The sequence below is a fragment of the Myxine glutinosa genome, chromosome 11 (genome assembly GCF_964187855.1).
Source record: "Myxine glutinosa chromosome 11, kmMyxGlut1.1, whole genome shotgun sequence".
NCBI lineage: Eukaryota > Metazoa > Chordata > Myxini > Myxiniformes > Myxinidae > Myxine > Myxine glutinosa.
This window is the reverse complement of record NC_136271.1, coordinates 52,315,879-52,329,478: the sequence shown is the minus strand read 5'-3', so window position 1 is coordinate 52,329,478 and position 13,600 is coordinate 52,315,879. Positions and strand designations below refer to the sequence as shown.

The window sequence follows — 13,600 nt, the reverse complement described above, 5'->3', positions numbered from 1 at the left end:
CGTCCTGCGCCTTTGCTACCTCTTTCTTTGCAGCCTTCTTGGCTGCCTTATAACTTTCATGCTCTGCTTTTTCTGCTCCCGTACCCTTCGCCTTCTGCCACTCCTTGAACTTCTTCCTCTTCTCGTCAATCCTCTTTCCAACTTCATCCTCCCACCACCATGTTTCCGAGTGCCTCGGTGGTCCTTTTGTCCATCCACATACCTCACCAACGGCTCCCAACAGACTATCTTTCATTGACATCCAACCACGTTCAAGCTCAACCACATCATCCTCTACCCTACTCAGCCTCTCTTTTAATGCCTCCCTTACTGTCACCTCTTTCAACCTCTACACCTTCATTCTCGGTTGGTACTTCACCCGCCGAGCTCTCCTCGCACCTTTCACCTTTATGTCGCAGACAACCAAGTGGTGCTGTGAAACAGCCTCCTCCCCCGGGATCACCTTTGTGTCCCGGAGGTGCCCCCTATCTCGCCTACGCACCATCAGGTAGTCAACGGTTGTCGTCGACCCACCTGACGTGTATGCAACAAGCTTATTATCCTCTTTCTGGAACTGAGTATTACAAATCAACAAATCAGCTCCATCAGCAAACTCCAAAATCCTTTCACCTTCTCTATTTCTCACACCATATCCGTAACCCCCATGAACTCCCTCAAAACCGTCCATACTCCTTCCCACATGTCCATTTAGGTCTCCTCCTACCACAACAACTTCCTCATCTTTCACGTTTTCCATCAACTTCTCTATCGCTTGTCCTTCTCTTCATCGCTCCGACCAACCTGCGGAGCATATCCCGAGATGATGTTCACCAAGAGCTTTCCAATCATCATTTTCACCATCATCAACCTTTCACTCACTCTAGTCACACTCACCACACTGTCTACAAACTCCTTAGAAATGGGAAAGTGTCATGTCATTGTCATGCCAGTGTCATGGGAAAGATTAAATCATTTGGTGCCAGTGTCATGGGTAAGATTAGATCATTGTGTGCGAGTATCATGGGTAAGATTAGATCATTGTTTGCGAGTATCATGGGAAAGATTAGATCATTGTGTGTGAGTATCATGGGTAAGATTAGATCATTGTGTGTGAGTATCATGGGTAAGATTCGATAATTGTGTGCCAGTATCATGTGTAAGATTACATCATTGTATGCCAGTATTATGGGTAAGATTAGATCATTGTGTGTGAGTATCATGGGTAAGATTAGATCATTGTGTGCGAGTATCATGGGTAAGATGAGATCATTGTATGCCAGTAATATGGGTAAGATTAGATCATTGTGTGTGAGTATCATGGGTAAGATTAGATAATTGTGTGCGAGTATCATGGGTAAGATTAGATCATTGTGTGTGAGTATCATGGGTAAGATTCGATAATTGTGTGCCAGTATCATGTGTAAGATTACATCATTGTATCCCAGTATTATGGGTAAGATTAGATCATTGTGTGTGAGTATCATGGGTAAGATTAGATAATTGTGTGCGAGTATCATGGGTAAGATTACATCATTGTGCGTGAGTATCATGGGTAAGATTAGATCATTGTGTGCGAGTATCATGGGTAAGATTATGTCATTGTGTGTGAGTATCATGGGTAAGATTAGATCATTGTGTACGAGTATCATGGGTAAGATTAGATCATTGTGTGCGAGTATCATGGGTAAGATTAGATCATTGTGTGCGCATATCATGGGTAAGATTTGATCATCGTGTGCGAGTATCATGGGTAAGATTAGACCATTGTGTGTGAGTATCATGGGTAAGATTAGATCATTGTGTGACTGTATCATGGGTAAGATTAGATCATTGTGTGTGAGTATCATGGGTGAGATTAGATCATTGTGTGCCAGTATCATGGGTAAGATTAGATCATTGTGTGCCAGTATCATGGGTAAGATTAGATCATTGTGTGCCAGTATCATGGGTAAGATTAGATCATTGTGTGACTGTATCATGGGTAAGATTAGATCATTGTGTGACTGTATCATGGGTAAGATTAGATCATTGTATGTCAGTATCATGGGTGAGATTAGATCATTGTGTGCCAGTATCATGGGTAAGATTATTTAATTGTGTGCCAGTATCATGGGAAAGATTATATCATTGTGTGCGAGTATCATGGGTAAGATTAGATAATTGTGTGTGAGTATCATGGGTAAGATTAGATCATTGTATGTCAGTATCATGGGTAAGATTATTTAATTGTGTGCCAGTATCATGGGAAAGATTATATCATTGTGTGCGAGTATCATGGGTAAGATTAGATAATTATGTGTGAGTATCATGGGTAAGATTAGATCATTGTGTGACAGTATCATGGGTAAGATTAGATAATTATGTGTGAGTATCATGGGTAAGATTAGATCATTGTGTGACAGTATCATGGGTAAGATTAGATCTTTGTGTGTGAGTATCATGGGTAAGATTAGATAATTGTGTGCCAGTATCATGGGTAAGATTAGATCATTGTGTGCCTGTATCATGGGTAAGATTAGATCATTGTGTGACTGTATCATGGGTAAGATTAGATCATTGTATGTCAGTATCATGGGTGAGATTAGATCATTGTGTGCCAGTATCATGGGTAAGATTAGATCATTGTGTGCCTGTATCATGGGTAAGATTAGATCATTGTGTGACTATCATGGGTAAGATTAGATCATTGTATGTCAGTATCATGGGTGAGATTAGATCATTGTGTGCCAGTATCATGGGTAAGATTATTTAATTGTGTGCCAGTATCATGGGAAAGATTATATCATTGTGTGTGAGTATCATGGGTAAGATTAGATCATTGTGTGACAGTATCATGGGTAAGATTAGATAATTATGTGTGAGTATCATGGGTAAGATTAGATCATTGTGTGACAGTATCATGGGTAAGATTAGATAATTATGTGTGAGTATCATGGGTAAGATTAGATAATTATGTGTGAGTATCATGGGTAAGATTAGATAATTATGTGTGAGTATCATGGGTAAGATTAGATCATTGTGTGACAGTATCATGGGTAAGATTAGATAATTATGTGTGAGTATCATGGGTAAGATTAGATCATTGTGTGTGAGTATCATGGGTAAGATTAGATCTTTGTGTGTGAGTATCATGGGTAAGATTAGATCTTTGTGTGTGAGTATCATGGGTAAGATTAGATCATTGTGTGTGAGTATCATGGGTAAGATTAGATAATTGTGTGTGAGTATCATGTGTAAGATTAGATCATTGTGTGACAGTATCATGGGTAAGATTAGATCTTTGTGTGTGAGTATCATGGGTAAGATTAGATAATTGTGTGTGAGTATCATGGGTAAGATTAGATCATTGTGTGTGAGTATCATGTGTAAGATTAGATCATTGTGTGTGAGTATCATGGGTAAGATTAGATCATTGTGTGTGAGTATCATGGGTAAGATTAGATCATTGTGTGTGAGTATCATGGGTAAGATTATTTAATTGTGTGCCAGTATCATGGGAAAGATTATATCATTGTGTGCGAGTATCATGGGTAAGATTAGATAATTGTGTGTGAGTATCATGGGGAAGATTAGATCATTGTGTGTGAGTATCATGGGCAAGATTAGATCATTGTGTGTGGGTATCATGGGTAAGATTAGATCATTGTGTGCGAGTATCATGGGTAACATTAGATCATTGTGTGCGAGTATCATGGGTAAGATTAGATCATTGTGTGTGAGTATCATGGGTAATATTAGATCATTGTGTGCGAGTATCATGGGTAAGATTAGATCTTTGTGTGTGAGTATCATGGGTAAGATTAGATCATTGTGTGTGAGTATCATGGGTAAGATTAGATCATTGTGTGTGAGTATCATGGGTAAGATTAGATCATTGTGTGTGAGTATCATGGGTAAGATTAGATCATTGTGTGCGAGTATCATGGGTAAGATTATATCATTGTGTGTGAGTATCATGGGTAAGATTAGATCATTGTGCACGAGTATCATGGGTAAGATTAGATCATTGTGTGCGAGTATCATGGGTAAGATTAGATCATTGTGTACGCGTATCATGGGTAAGATTAGATCATTGTGTGTGAGTATCATGGGTAAGATTAGATCATTGTGTGTGAGTATCATGGGTAAGATTAGATCATTGTGTGTGAGTATCATGGGTAAGATTAGATCATTGTGCACGAGTATCATGGGTAAGATTAGATCATTGTGTACGCGTATCATGGGTAAGATTAGATCATTGTGTGTGAGTATCATGGGTAAGATTAGATCATTGTGTACGCGTATCATGGGTAAGATTAGATCATTGTGTGTGAGTATCATGGGTAAGATTAGATCATTGTGTGCGAGTATCATGGGTAAGATTAGATCATTGTGTGTGAGTATCATGGGTAAGATTAGATCATTGTGTGCGAGTATCATGGGTAAGATTAGATCATTGTGTGCGAGTATCATGGGTAAGATTATATCATTGTGTGTGAGTATCATGGGTAAGATTAGATCATTGTGCACGAGTATCATGGGTAAGATTAGATCATTGTGTGCGAGTATCATGGGTAAGATTAGATCATTGTGTACGCGTATCATGGGTAAGATGAGATCATTGTGTGCGAGTATCATGGATAAGATTAGATCATTGTGTGTGAGTATCATGGGTAAGATTAGATCATTGTGCACGAGTATCATGGGTAAGATTAGATCATTGTGTGCGAGTATCATGGGTAAGATTAGATCATTGTGTACGCGTATCATGGGTAAGATGAGATCATTGTGTGTGAGTATCATGGGTAAGATTTGATCATCGTGTGCGAGTATCATGGGTAAGATTAGATCATTGTGTGCGAGTATCATGGGTAAGATGAGATCATTGTGTGTGAGTATCATGGGTAAGATTTGATCATCGTGTGCGAGTATCATGGGTAAGATTAGATCATTGTGTGTGAGTATCATGGGTAAGATTAGATCATTGTGTGTGAGTATCATGGGTAAGATTAGATCATTGTGTGTGAGTATCATGGGTAAGATTAGATCATTGTGTGCGAGTATCATGGGTAAGATTAGATCATTGTGTGTGAGTATCATGGGTAAGATTAGATCATTGTGTGCGAGTATCATGGGTAAGATTTGATCATCGTGTGCGAGTATCATGGGTAAGATTAGATCATTGTGTGCGAGTATCATGGGTAAGATTTGATCATCGTGTGCGAGTATCATGGGTAAGATTAGATCATTGTGTGTGAGTATCATGGGCAAGATTAGATCATTGTGTGCGAGTACCATGGATACATTTCGCATCTTGAGGTTAAATGGGATATGGTAATAATAGGGTGAGTTCTTACAAAGATGAGTAAATTGTAGAATGAAATGAAAAAGCATGGGCATTATGAACCAAATGGCCTCTTCGTTTGTCTAATTTCCCTTGTCTATTCTTTTATATTTTGAGATGCAGAATAATTTCTCACCTAATGTTTTGTGTACTTCCAAAAATAACTTTGTGGTTCGTTCAATAATTTACCTGCAGTTAAGTGGTGTGCTTGAGCGATGAAGCAACAATATTGTAATTGTGGATGTGGTGCAGGAACGGTGCCGGTCGTAGCGGGACGTTCTGCGCGGTGAGCATCGCGTGTGACATGGTGAAACGGCAGGACGTGGTGGACGTTTTTCATGCCGTGAAAACGCTTCGCAACAGCAAACCCAACATCGTGGATTCTCTGGTCAGTCGGGTGTTGGGAGGGCAGACTTTATGACTTTTCCAATCTGGTATGGAAGGACAGCTGTGTGACCTTTCTTATCTCGTGGGAGGGCATTTAGTTGTGTCACCGTTGCAATCTCGTGTGAGAGCAGCCTTGCGACCTAATTTCGTGGCAATTAAACTTTGTGACCTTTCTTATCTGTTTGGAGGGAGTAGCTGTGTGACCTCTATAACCTGGAGGGGAGGGGACGGACAGTTCAATGATGCTCAACATGAATATGGTTCTTCTGATGTGAAGGCTTTTCCTTGTGTAAAAATTTGTAAGGTACAGTCGTGGCCGAAAATATTGGCACCCTTGCACTTTTTACAAATAATGCACCACTTCTGCAGAAAATTGTTGAAACAAAAAAATATTTTGGTATCCACATATGTATTTCTTTGGTTTGCAGTGGAACAAAACAAAAAGGTGAAACAAATTACTAAATCTTAGCTTATTCCACACAGAAATCCTAAAATGGCCCAGACAATATTATTGGCACCTTTTAGAAGTTGTTAGAAATAATTAGATTTCACACAGGTGATTCTCCTTAACTTTGGAATTGAACTCACCTGTGGTGACTTGCAGATGCCTGCAATATAAAAAAAATCACTCATTCAACCAGTTTGAATAGAGAAAAGGAGTCATTCTGCTGTTTTGTATAACTGTGTGTACCGCAATGAGCATGGAGAAAAGAAAGAAAACCAGAGAATTGTCTGAGGAGGTCAGATACAAGATTTTAGCCAAGCATGGACAATCTCAAGTCTACAAGTTCCTCTTCAGAGACCTTGATGTTCCTGTGTCCACCGTACGCAATGTTATCAGGAAGTTGAAGAACCATGGCACTGTAGCCAACCTCCCTGGATGTGGGCGCAAGAGAAAACTTGATCGAAGATTGCAGCGAAGGATTGTTCAAATGGTGGAGAAAGCACCTCGATCAACTGCCAAACAGATTCAAACTGACCTTCAGACACAGGGTTCAACAATTTCAACTCGCACCATCCGTCACTAACTCAATGCAAGGGGGTCTATGGTAGGAGACCCAGGAGGACCCCACTTCAGAGAAAGCCCGACTGGAGTTTTCCAAAACACACCTGAAAAAGCCAAAATCGTTCTGGGAGAATGTCCTGTGGACAGATGAGACCAAATTTTAGCTTTATGGTGAAGCACATCATCTCTATGTTTACAGTAAACAAAATGAAGCCTTCAAAGAAAAGAACACCTTCCCTACAGTCAAACATGGAGAATGTTCAGTAATGTTTTGGGGTTGCTGTGCTGCCTCTGGCACTGGGTGCCTTGGATGTGTGCATGGCATCATGAAATCAGGAAATTACCAAGTAATTTTGGAGAGCAATGTTCAACCCAGTGTCAGAAAGCTGGGTCTCTGTCGAAGGTCATGGGTCTTGCAGCAGGACAATGACCCCAAACACACTTCAAAAATCACCCAGGATTGGTTCAAGACAAAACGCTGGACTGTTCTGAAGTGGACAGCAATGAGTCCGATCGAAATCCCATTGAACACATGTGGGGAGATCTGAAACAAGCAGTTGGGAGAAGGCACCCTTCAAATCTGGGAGAACTGGAGCAGTTTGCACAAGAAGAGTGGAACAAACAGCCAGTAGGGAGGTGTAGGAAGCTCATTCATGGCTCGAGGAAGCGCTTGACTGCAGTTATTTTGTCCAAATTCTGTGCTACCAAATATTAAGTCTGGGGTGTCAATAATTTTGTCAATGCCATTTCTTTTTATTTTCTGATTTAAAAGGATATATTAAGTTCTGAATCAAAAACAAACGTTCTGTCATATTAACAGTGAAATAAAGAATTGTGGAGATCAAATACTTTTGTCAATTTCACCTTATTTTTAGATAATATTGTGAGTTATTTGAACAAGGGTGCCAATATTTTTGCCCAAGACTGTAGTTCCCCTATTATGTAACCAAAAGCCTTTTTATTTAGATGGCTACTAGTGGTCCCTAAAAGGCAAAACAGCTTCTCCGATGGCTTCCCTGTTCCTCAGCCATCATTGATGCTCCATCATGTGTTGGCGAATGAACGTCACCTCTTTGTGGTTTGTTCATGAGATCAACAGGATAATTTTTTTGTGAATGCAGCTGCAGTAGCTGATGAAGCCGCCAGAGGCATTATGTTTTCGGGTTGTCTGTCCGTCTGTCCATCCGTCCGTTCGTCTGTCTGTCTGTCTGTCTATCCGTCCGTCCATCCGTGATAGGTTTTCATTGCCACGATAAATTCAGAATGGCTGAAGGGATCTCAGTCAAACTTGGTGCAGATATGTATAATGAGGTAAGGATGAATTCATTAGATTTTGGGGTCAAAGGGCAAAGGTCACAGGTCATGTTAGGTAAAAAAAATCATTTTACCGCGATAACTTGTTTCTCTTTGAGAATAGACAGTCCATGTTATTATAGACAATTCTTGTTTGCATAATTTAAGCTCTGTCGCTGTGAAATATACAGTATCTATATTGTAAAAGGAGCCGTGTCTGTCTGTTTGTCGTGTTATAACTTGAGAATGGATTGACGGATTTCAATAAGTCCAACTACGGTGGATTCGGGTAACTCCCGGGAGTGTTTGTGATCCCAAAAAAGTTTTTTGGGGGAGGGGGGTACATGGAGAGTGGACACGCGTGTCAAAACTACAAATGCCAACACGTGACGTTGGTTATCCCTGCACGGAGAGCAGGATCTCCCAGGAATCCTTCCCCCCCCCTCCCCCCCCCCCCCCCCCATAGATTAGCCATTGCAGCAAAGATTGGTATTTCCGTCAGCGAAGCGACGGGTCTGATATTCTAGTATATTATATTTATAATCAAACAAATCCATTTATAATGCTACCATTTTAAATATGTGCCTGACAAATGTTGATCACATGTAGTTCCTTGAAATGGCCTGTTAAGATCATTCGGAGGGATCATTCACAGGTAGTTTGTGTAGCTAGTAGCTCAGTTGTTTAATGGTTATGGAAACACTAGTCTTTCAAGTGAAGGTTCGTGTCGATGTGCGTCAGCGGACAGGTAGAACAGAGGATGAAATCAATGGGACATTCATTGAGGTGTGCTAATCACCACGGTGAGCAAGGAGAACCTGGCGTTTCAGGCGTTAACACTTCATCAGACTAATAGAGCTTGGCAGTGCTCCTTTGGTCCCCACATGGGAAAGCAATCTCCCTTACGAACACATCCAGTGTGTACACTGAGGACGTGAGATGAATTTTCCTTTTAGTCAGTTGGAGCACCTTTCACGAGCATCACAGGTACCCCAGACACATCTTTGGCCATGGTTTTCAACTCTGATCCCCCAACACCCTACCATGTGGGACAACACAAGTGGAAGAAGACAAGCTTTCTTCCACATCTACCATGTGGGACAAGCTAAGTGGGAGAATACAAGCTTTCACCCACATCTACCATTTGGGATAAGCTCAGTGGGAGAAGACAAGCTTTCTCCCACATCTACCATGTGGGACAAGCTATGTGGGAGAAGACGAGCTTTCCCCAACATCTACCATGTGGGACAAGCTAAGTGGGTGAAGCAAAGCTTTCTCCCACATCTACCATTCAGGGCAAGCTAAGTAGGAGAAGCCAAGCTTTCTTCCACATCTACCATGTGGGACAAGCCAAGTGGGAGAAGCGAAGCTTTCACCCACATCTACCATGTGGGACAAGCTAAGTAGGAGAAGACAAGCTTTCCCCGACATCTACCATTTCGGACAAGCTAAGTTGGAGAAGACAAGCTTTCCCCGAAATCTACCATTTGGGACAAACTAAGTTGGAGAAGACGAGCTTTCTCCCACATCTACCATGTGGGACAAGCTAAGTTGGAGAAGACGAGCTTTCTCCCACATCTACCATGTGGGACAAGCTAAGTAGGAGAAGACGAGCTTTCTCCCACATCTACCATTTGGAACAAGTCAAGTGGGAGAACACAAGCTTTCTCCCACATCTACCATTTGGGACAGCCAAGTGGAAGAAGACAAGCTTTCCCCTACATCTACCATTTGGAACAAGCTAAGTGGGAGAAGACAAGCTTTCCCCGACATATACCATTTAGGACAAGCTAAGTGGCAGAAGACAAGCTTTCCCCGACATCTACCATTTGGGACAAGCTAAGTGGGAGAAGACAAGCTTTCCCCGACATCTACCATTTGGGACAAGCTAAGTTGGAGAAGCCAAGCTTTCTCCCACATCTACCATTTGGGACAAGACAAGCTTTCTCCCACATCTACCAGGTAGGACAAGTCAAGTGGGAGAAGGAAGACAAGCTTTCTCCCACATCTACCATTTGGGACAAGCTAAGTGGGAGAAGACGAACTTTCTCCCACATCTGCCATGTGGGACAAGGTACGTGGGAGAAGGAAGATAAGCTTTCTCCCACATCTACCATTATCATTGACAGACCTTGATTTAGAACTTTGCAATGAAATTTACAAGTTGGTGTGGATCACACATATATTGTGTTGGTCCCATCATTGTGCTTCTCTTATGGGCTCATGCACATAATAGGTATGCAAATATCATGGAAATGTTTGACTCCCCATCCTTCCCCCCTATATCCCCTTCCTTCCTCTAATTCCTCTATTCTACTTCCAATATCTTTTTTAGACCTCCCTTTCTCCACAATTACACAACCGTCGCTTTTCTCTTCTGTCTTCCTCCAATCCTTTTCTCAATTGATTTAACCATTTAACCCCCCCCCCCCCCCCCCCCGCTAAATCGTCCCACCTTGCCCGGCCCCTTTTGACTGTGCAATGTGTAATGTACATGACCCCTTATTCCACTATTTTCTAATTGTGAGTTCAAAGGAAACTGTGGTGAATCATGCTTTTGGGTTTAAAAGTTTAAGCCCCTCAATTTTTTTAAGAATATATGATTTGTTTGAAAACACACTTGGTCCTTATGCCCTTTCCTACGCTCTACCTTCCTTTGTTGTAATAACACCTCAATATCTCATCAGTATTCCAGAAGTGATCAATGTCCCCCTTATCATTGTCCCTTTTTGTTTCTTTAACCACATCATTCTAGTGATCATTATTGCTCTTTGAGAATACATTACAACCATAGAGAATTGTTTTTTATGGGCCCTCAAAAGATTTCCACCAATCCAACCCACCCTAGACGAGATAGGCTGGCTCTCCATATCTTAGAAATCCAATTAGTGAACACAGGAGTCACTGGAACCTCCATGAAATATCCTGAACATTCCAGAAGCAAAGCCTGAAAATGTTTTTTTTTTAACTGTCTCTCTTAACCTTCTCTTTTTTTTTTAACTACTAGTATACGTTACCTAAGGGTGTGGCAGGAAGGGTCATCCCTCTCTGGGGTATATAGATTACAGAAGATCTCGGGTCGGGCCTCAATAACATCGGGGGTTTGGTAATTTACCAAGTTTCTTGTAGAGCGCTCACCAAGTGATTTAAACATTTGAGCAAGCACGCCATTCAAAATCGTTGATAAGGAACGGCTGGCTTGGCAACCGCTAGATAGCTGCTTGGTAACTGAACCCACCCCGGGTTTTCTCCCTTTCAGTTTCGTATTAAACAGCAGGAGCGACTGTTTCAAAAGGTAATCAAACTTGCTTGTGGTTTATAATATTTTTACTTCTGGTGGAGGTGCTCCCACGAAATGGCACGATAAGCTATTTATACACATTAACACTGCGTTTGGTCAAGGAGGAAACCCGCTTGGGAAAGGGGAATTTTCTTAGTATTAAAATTGTTTTGTAATAATATTAATATTATGCTATTATATTTAGTAATGTTGTTACTTTTGGTATTAGAAGCGGCTTTGGGAAAATGTCACGATAAAGCTATTTTAACACAGATATACACCTCAACAGGCAACCCCATTGACAGGGAAAAAAAACCCTTGGGGTGGGTTGAAAGTTAAATCGCTACAACCTTCATGGTGTGACCTTTAGTGTCCCTGTAAAGTTTCGTTGTGATTGGATAAGTAACGACCAAATTGATCAGGGTCAAAAATCGTCATGCAGATACCAATTTGCGTATTTTAATATGACTAGTACACCCGCTCACTACGGTAGCGGCAGGGGTAGTCATGTTATTATCCTTATTATTATTTCCAATTGTTATTACCATTACTTATTATGTTACATTAAGTCATTGAAAAGATCAGCACATGCATGCCATTATAACATGTTAGATCAGGACATTGAAAGGATCAGAATGTTCATATTATATGTTAGATCAGGTCATTGAAAGGATCAGAACATGCATGATATTATATGTTAGATCAGGTCATTGAAAGGATCAGAACATGCATGATATTATATGTTAGATCAGGTCATTAAAAAGATCAGAACATGCATGATATATGTTAGATGAGGTCATTGAAAATATCAGAACATGCATGCTATTGTATGTTAGATCAGGTCATTGAAAATATCGGAACATGCATGATATATGTTAGATCAGGTCATTGAAAAGATCAGAACATGCATGATGTATGTTATATCAGGTCATTGAAAAGATCAGAACATACATGCCATTATATGTTAGATAAGGTCATTGAAAAGATCAGAACATGCATGATATTATATGTTAGATCAGGTCATTGAAAGGATCAGACCATGCATGCCATTATATGTTAGATCAGGTCATTGAAAGGATCAGAACATGCATGACATTAAACATGTTAGATCACGTCATTGAAAGGATCAGACCATGCATGACATTAAACATGTTAGATCACGTCATTGAAAGGATCAGACCATGCATGACATTATGGCATGGTAGATCAGGTCATTGAAAGGATCAGATCATGCATGACATTATAACATGTTAGATCAGGTCATTGAAAGGATCAGATCGTGCATGACTTTATAACACGTTAGATCAGGTCATTGAAAGGATCAGATCGTGCATGACATTATAACATGGTAGATCAGGTCATTGAAAGGATCAGATCGTGCATGACATTATAACATTTTAGATCAGGTCATTGAAAGGATCAGATCGTGCATGACATTATAACATGGTAGATCAGGTCATTGAAAGGATCAGATCGTGCATGACATTATAACATGTTAGATCAGGTCATTGTAAGGATCAGACCGTGCATGACATTATAACATGTTATAATGTTTATAACATTATAACAGCGGCAGGAAGGGTGGTGTTATTAACCGTTGAGCTTATATTGACTACAGTAGATCTACGATCAGGTCATTGTAAGGATCAGAGCGTGCATGACATTATAACATGTTAGATCAGGTCATTGTAAGGATCAGAGCGTGCATGACATTATAACATGTTAGATCAGGTCATTGTAAGGATCAGACCGTGCATGACATTATAACATGGTAGATCAGGTCAATGAAAGGATCAGACCAGACCATACATGACATTATAACATGTTAGATCAGGTCATTGTAAGGATCAGACCATACATGACATTATAACATGTTAGATCAGGTCATTGTAAGGATCAGACCATGCATGAGTTGTTTTTAGGCAGTAGGTTGTAGACAGCAACCGCCCAGGGTGGTACTACCGTTCTGATTTAGGAAAGTTAAAGTGGTGACCGGAACCATCTGGCACTCTCCGTGTCAGGATTGCTGGTGTTACCTTCTGTCTCACTCAAACGATATCTACCGGGCTAGCTTCAATCTCTCTTTCTCGCAAACAAACGTATGCACTTTTCATCATACACTTTTCTTCTCTTTTATTTAAGGCCTGGCCTCGATGAGGGCTATATAGTCCATGATTGGAGCCTTCAACATAAAAAATATTATAACATGTTATTGTTCGATCAGGTCATTGAAAGGATCAGACCGTGCCTCACCATTCTAAATTCCCGAAAGTAAAACTTACTTCCATGAGGGTGTCGAGGGGAGAGTCGGCGGGCAATATCGCAAATCACA

General features: G+C 40.7%; 1 protein-coding gene across 3 annotated transcripts in view; it reads left to right on the top strand.

Moving 5' to 3' along the window:
• LOC137436662 (receptor-type tyrosine-protein phosphatase mu) overlaps nt 1-13,600 on the top strand; it is a 571,417-nt gene that overhangs the window by 546,394 nt on the left and 11,423 nt on the right. For all 3 annotated transcript variants that reach the window (XM_068130656.2, XM_068130657.2, XM_078786678.1), the window contains one exon: nt 5,555-5,690. In XM_068130656.2, coding sequence (XP_067986757.2) covers nt 5,555-5,690 — 136 coding nt within the window. The remainder of the gene's footprint in view (nt 1-5,554; nt 5,691-13,600) is intronic.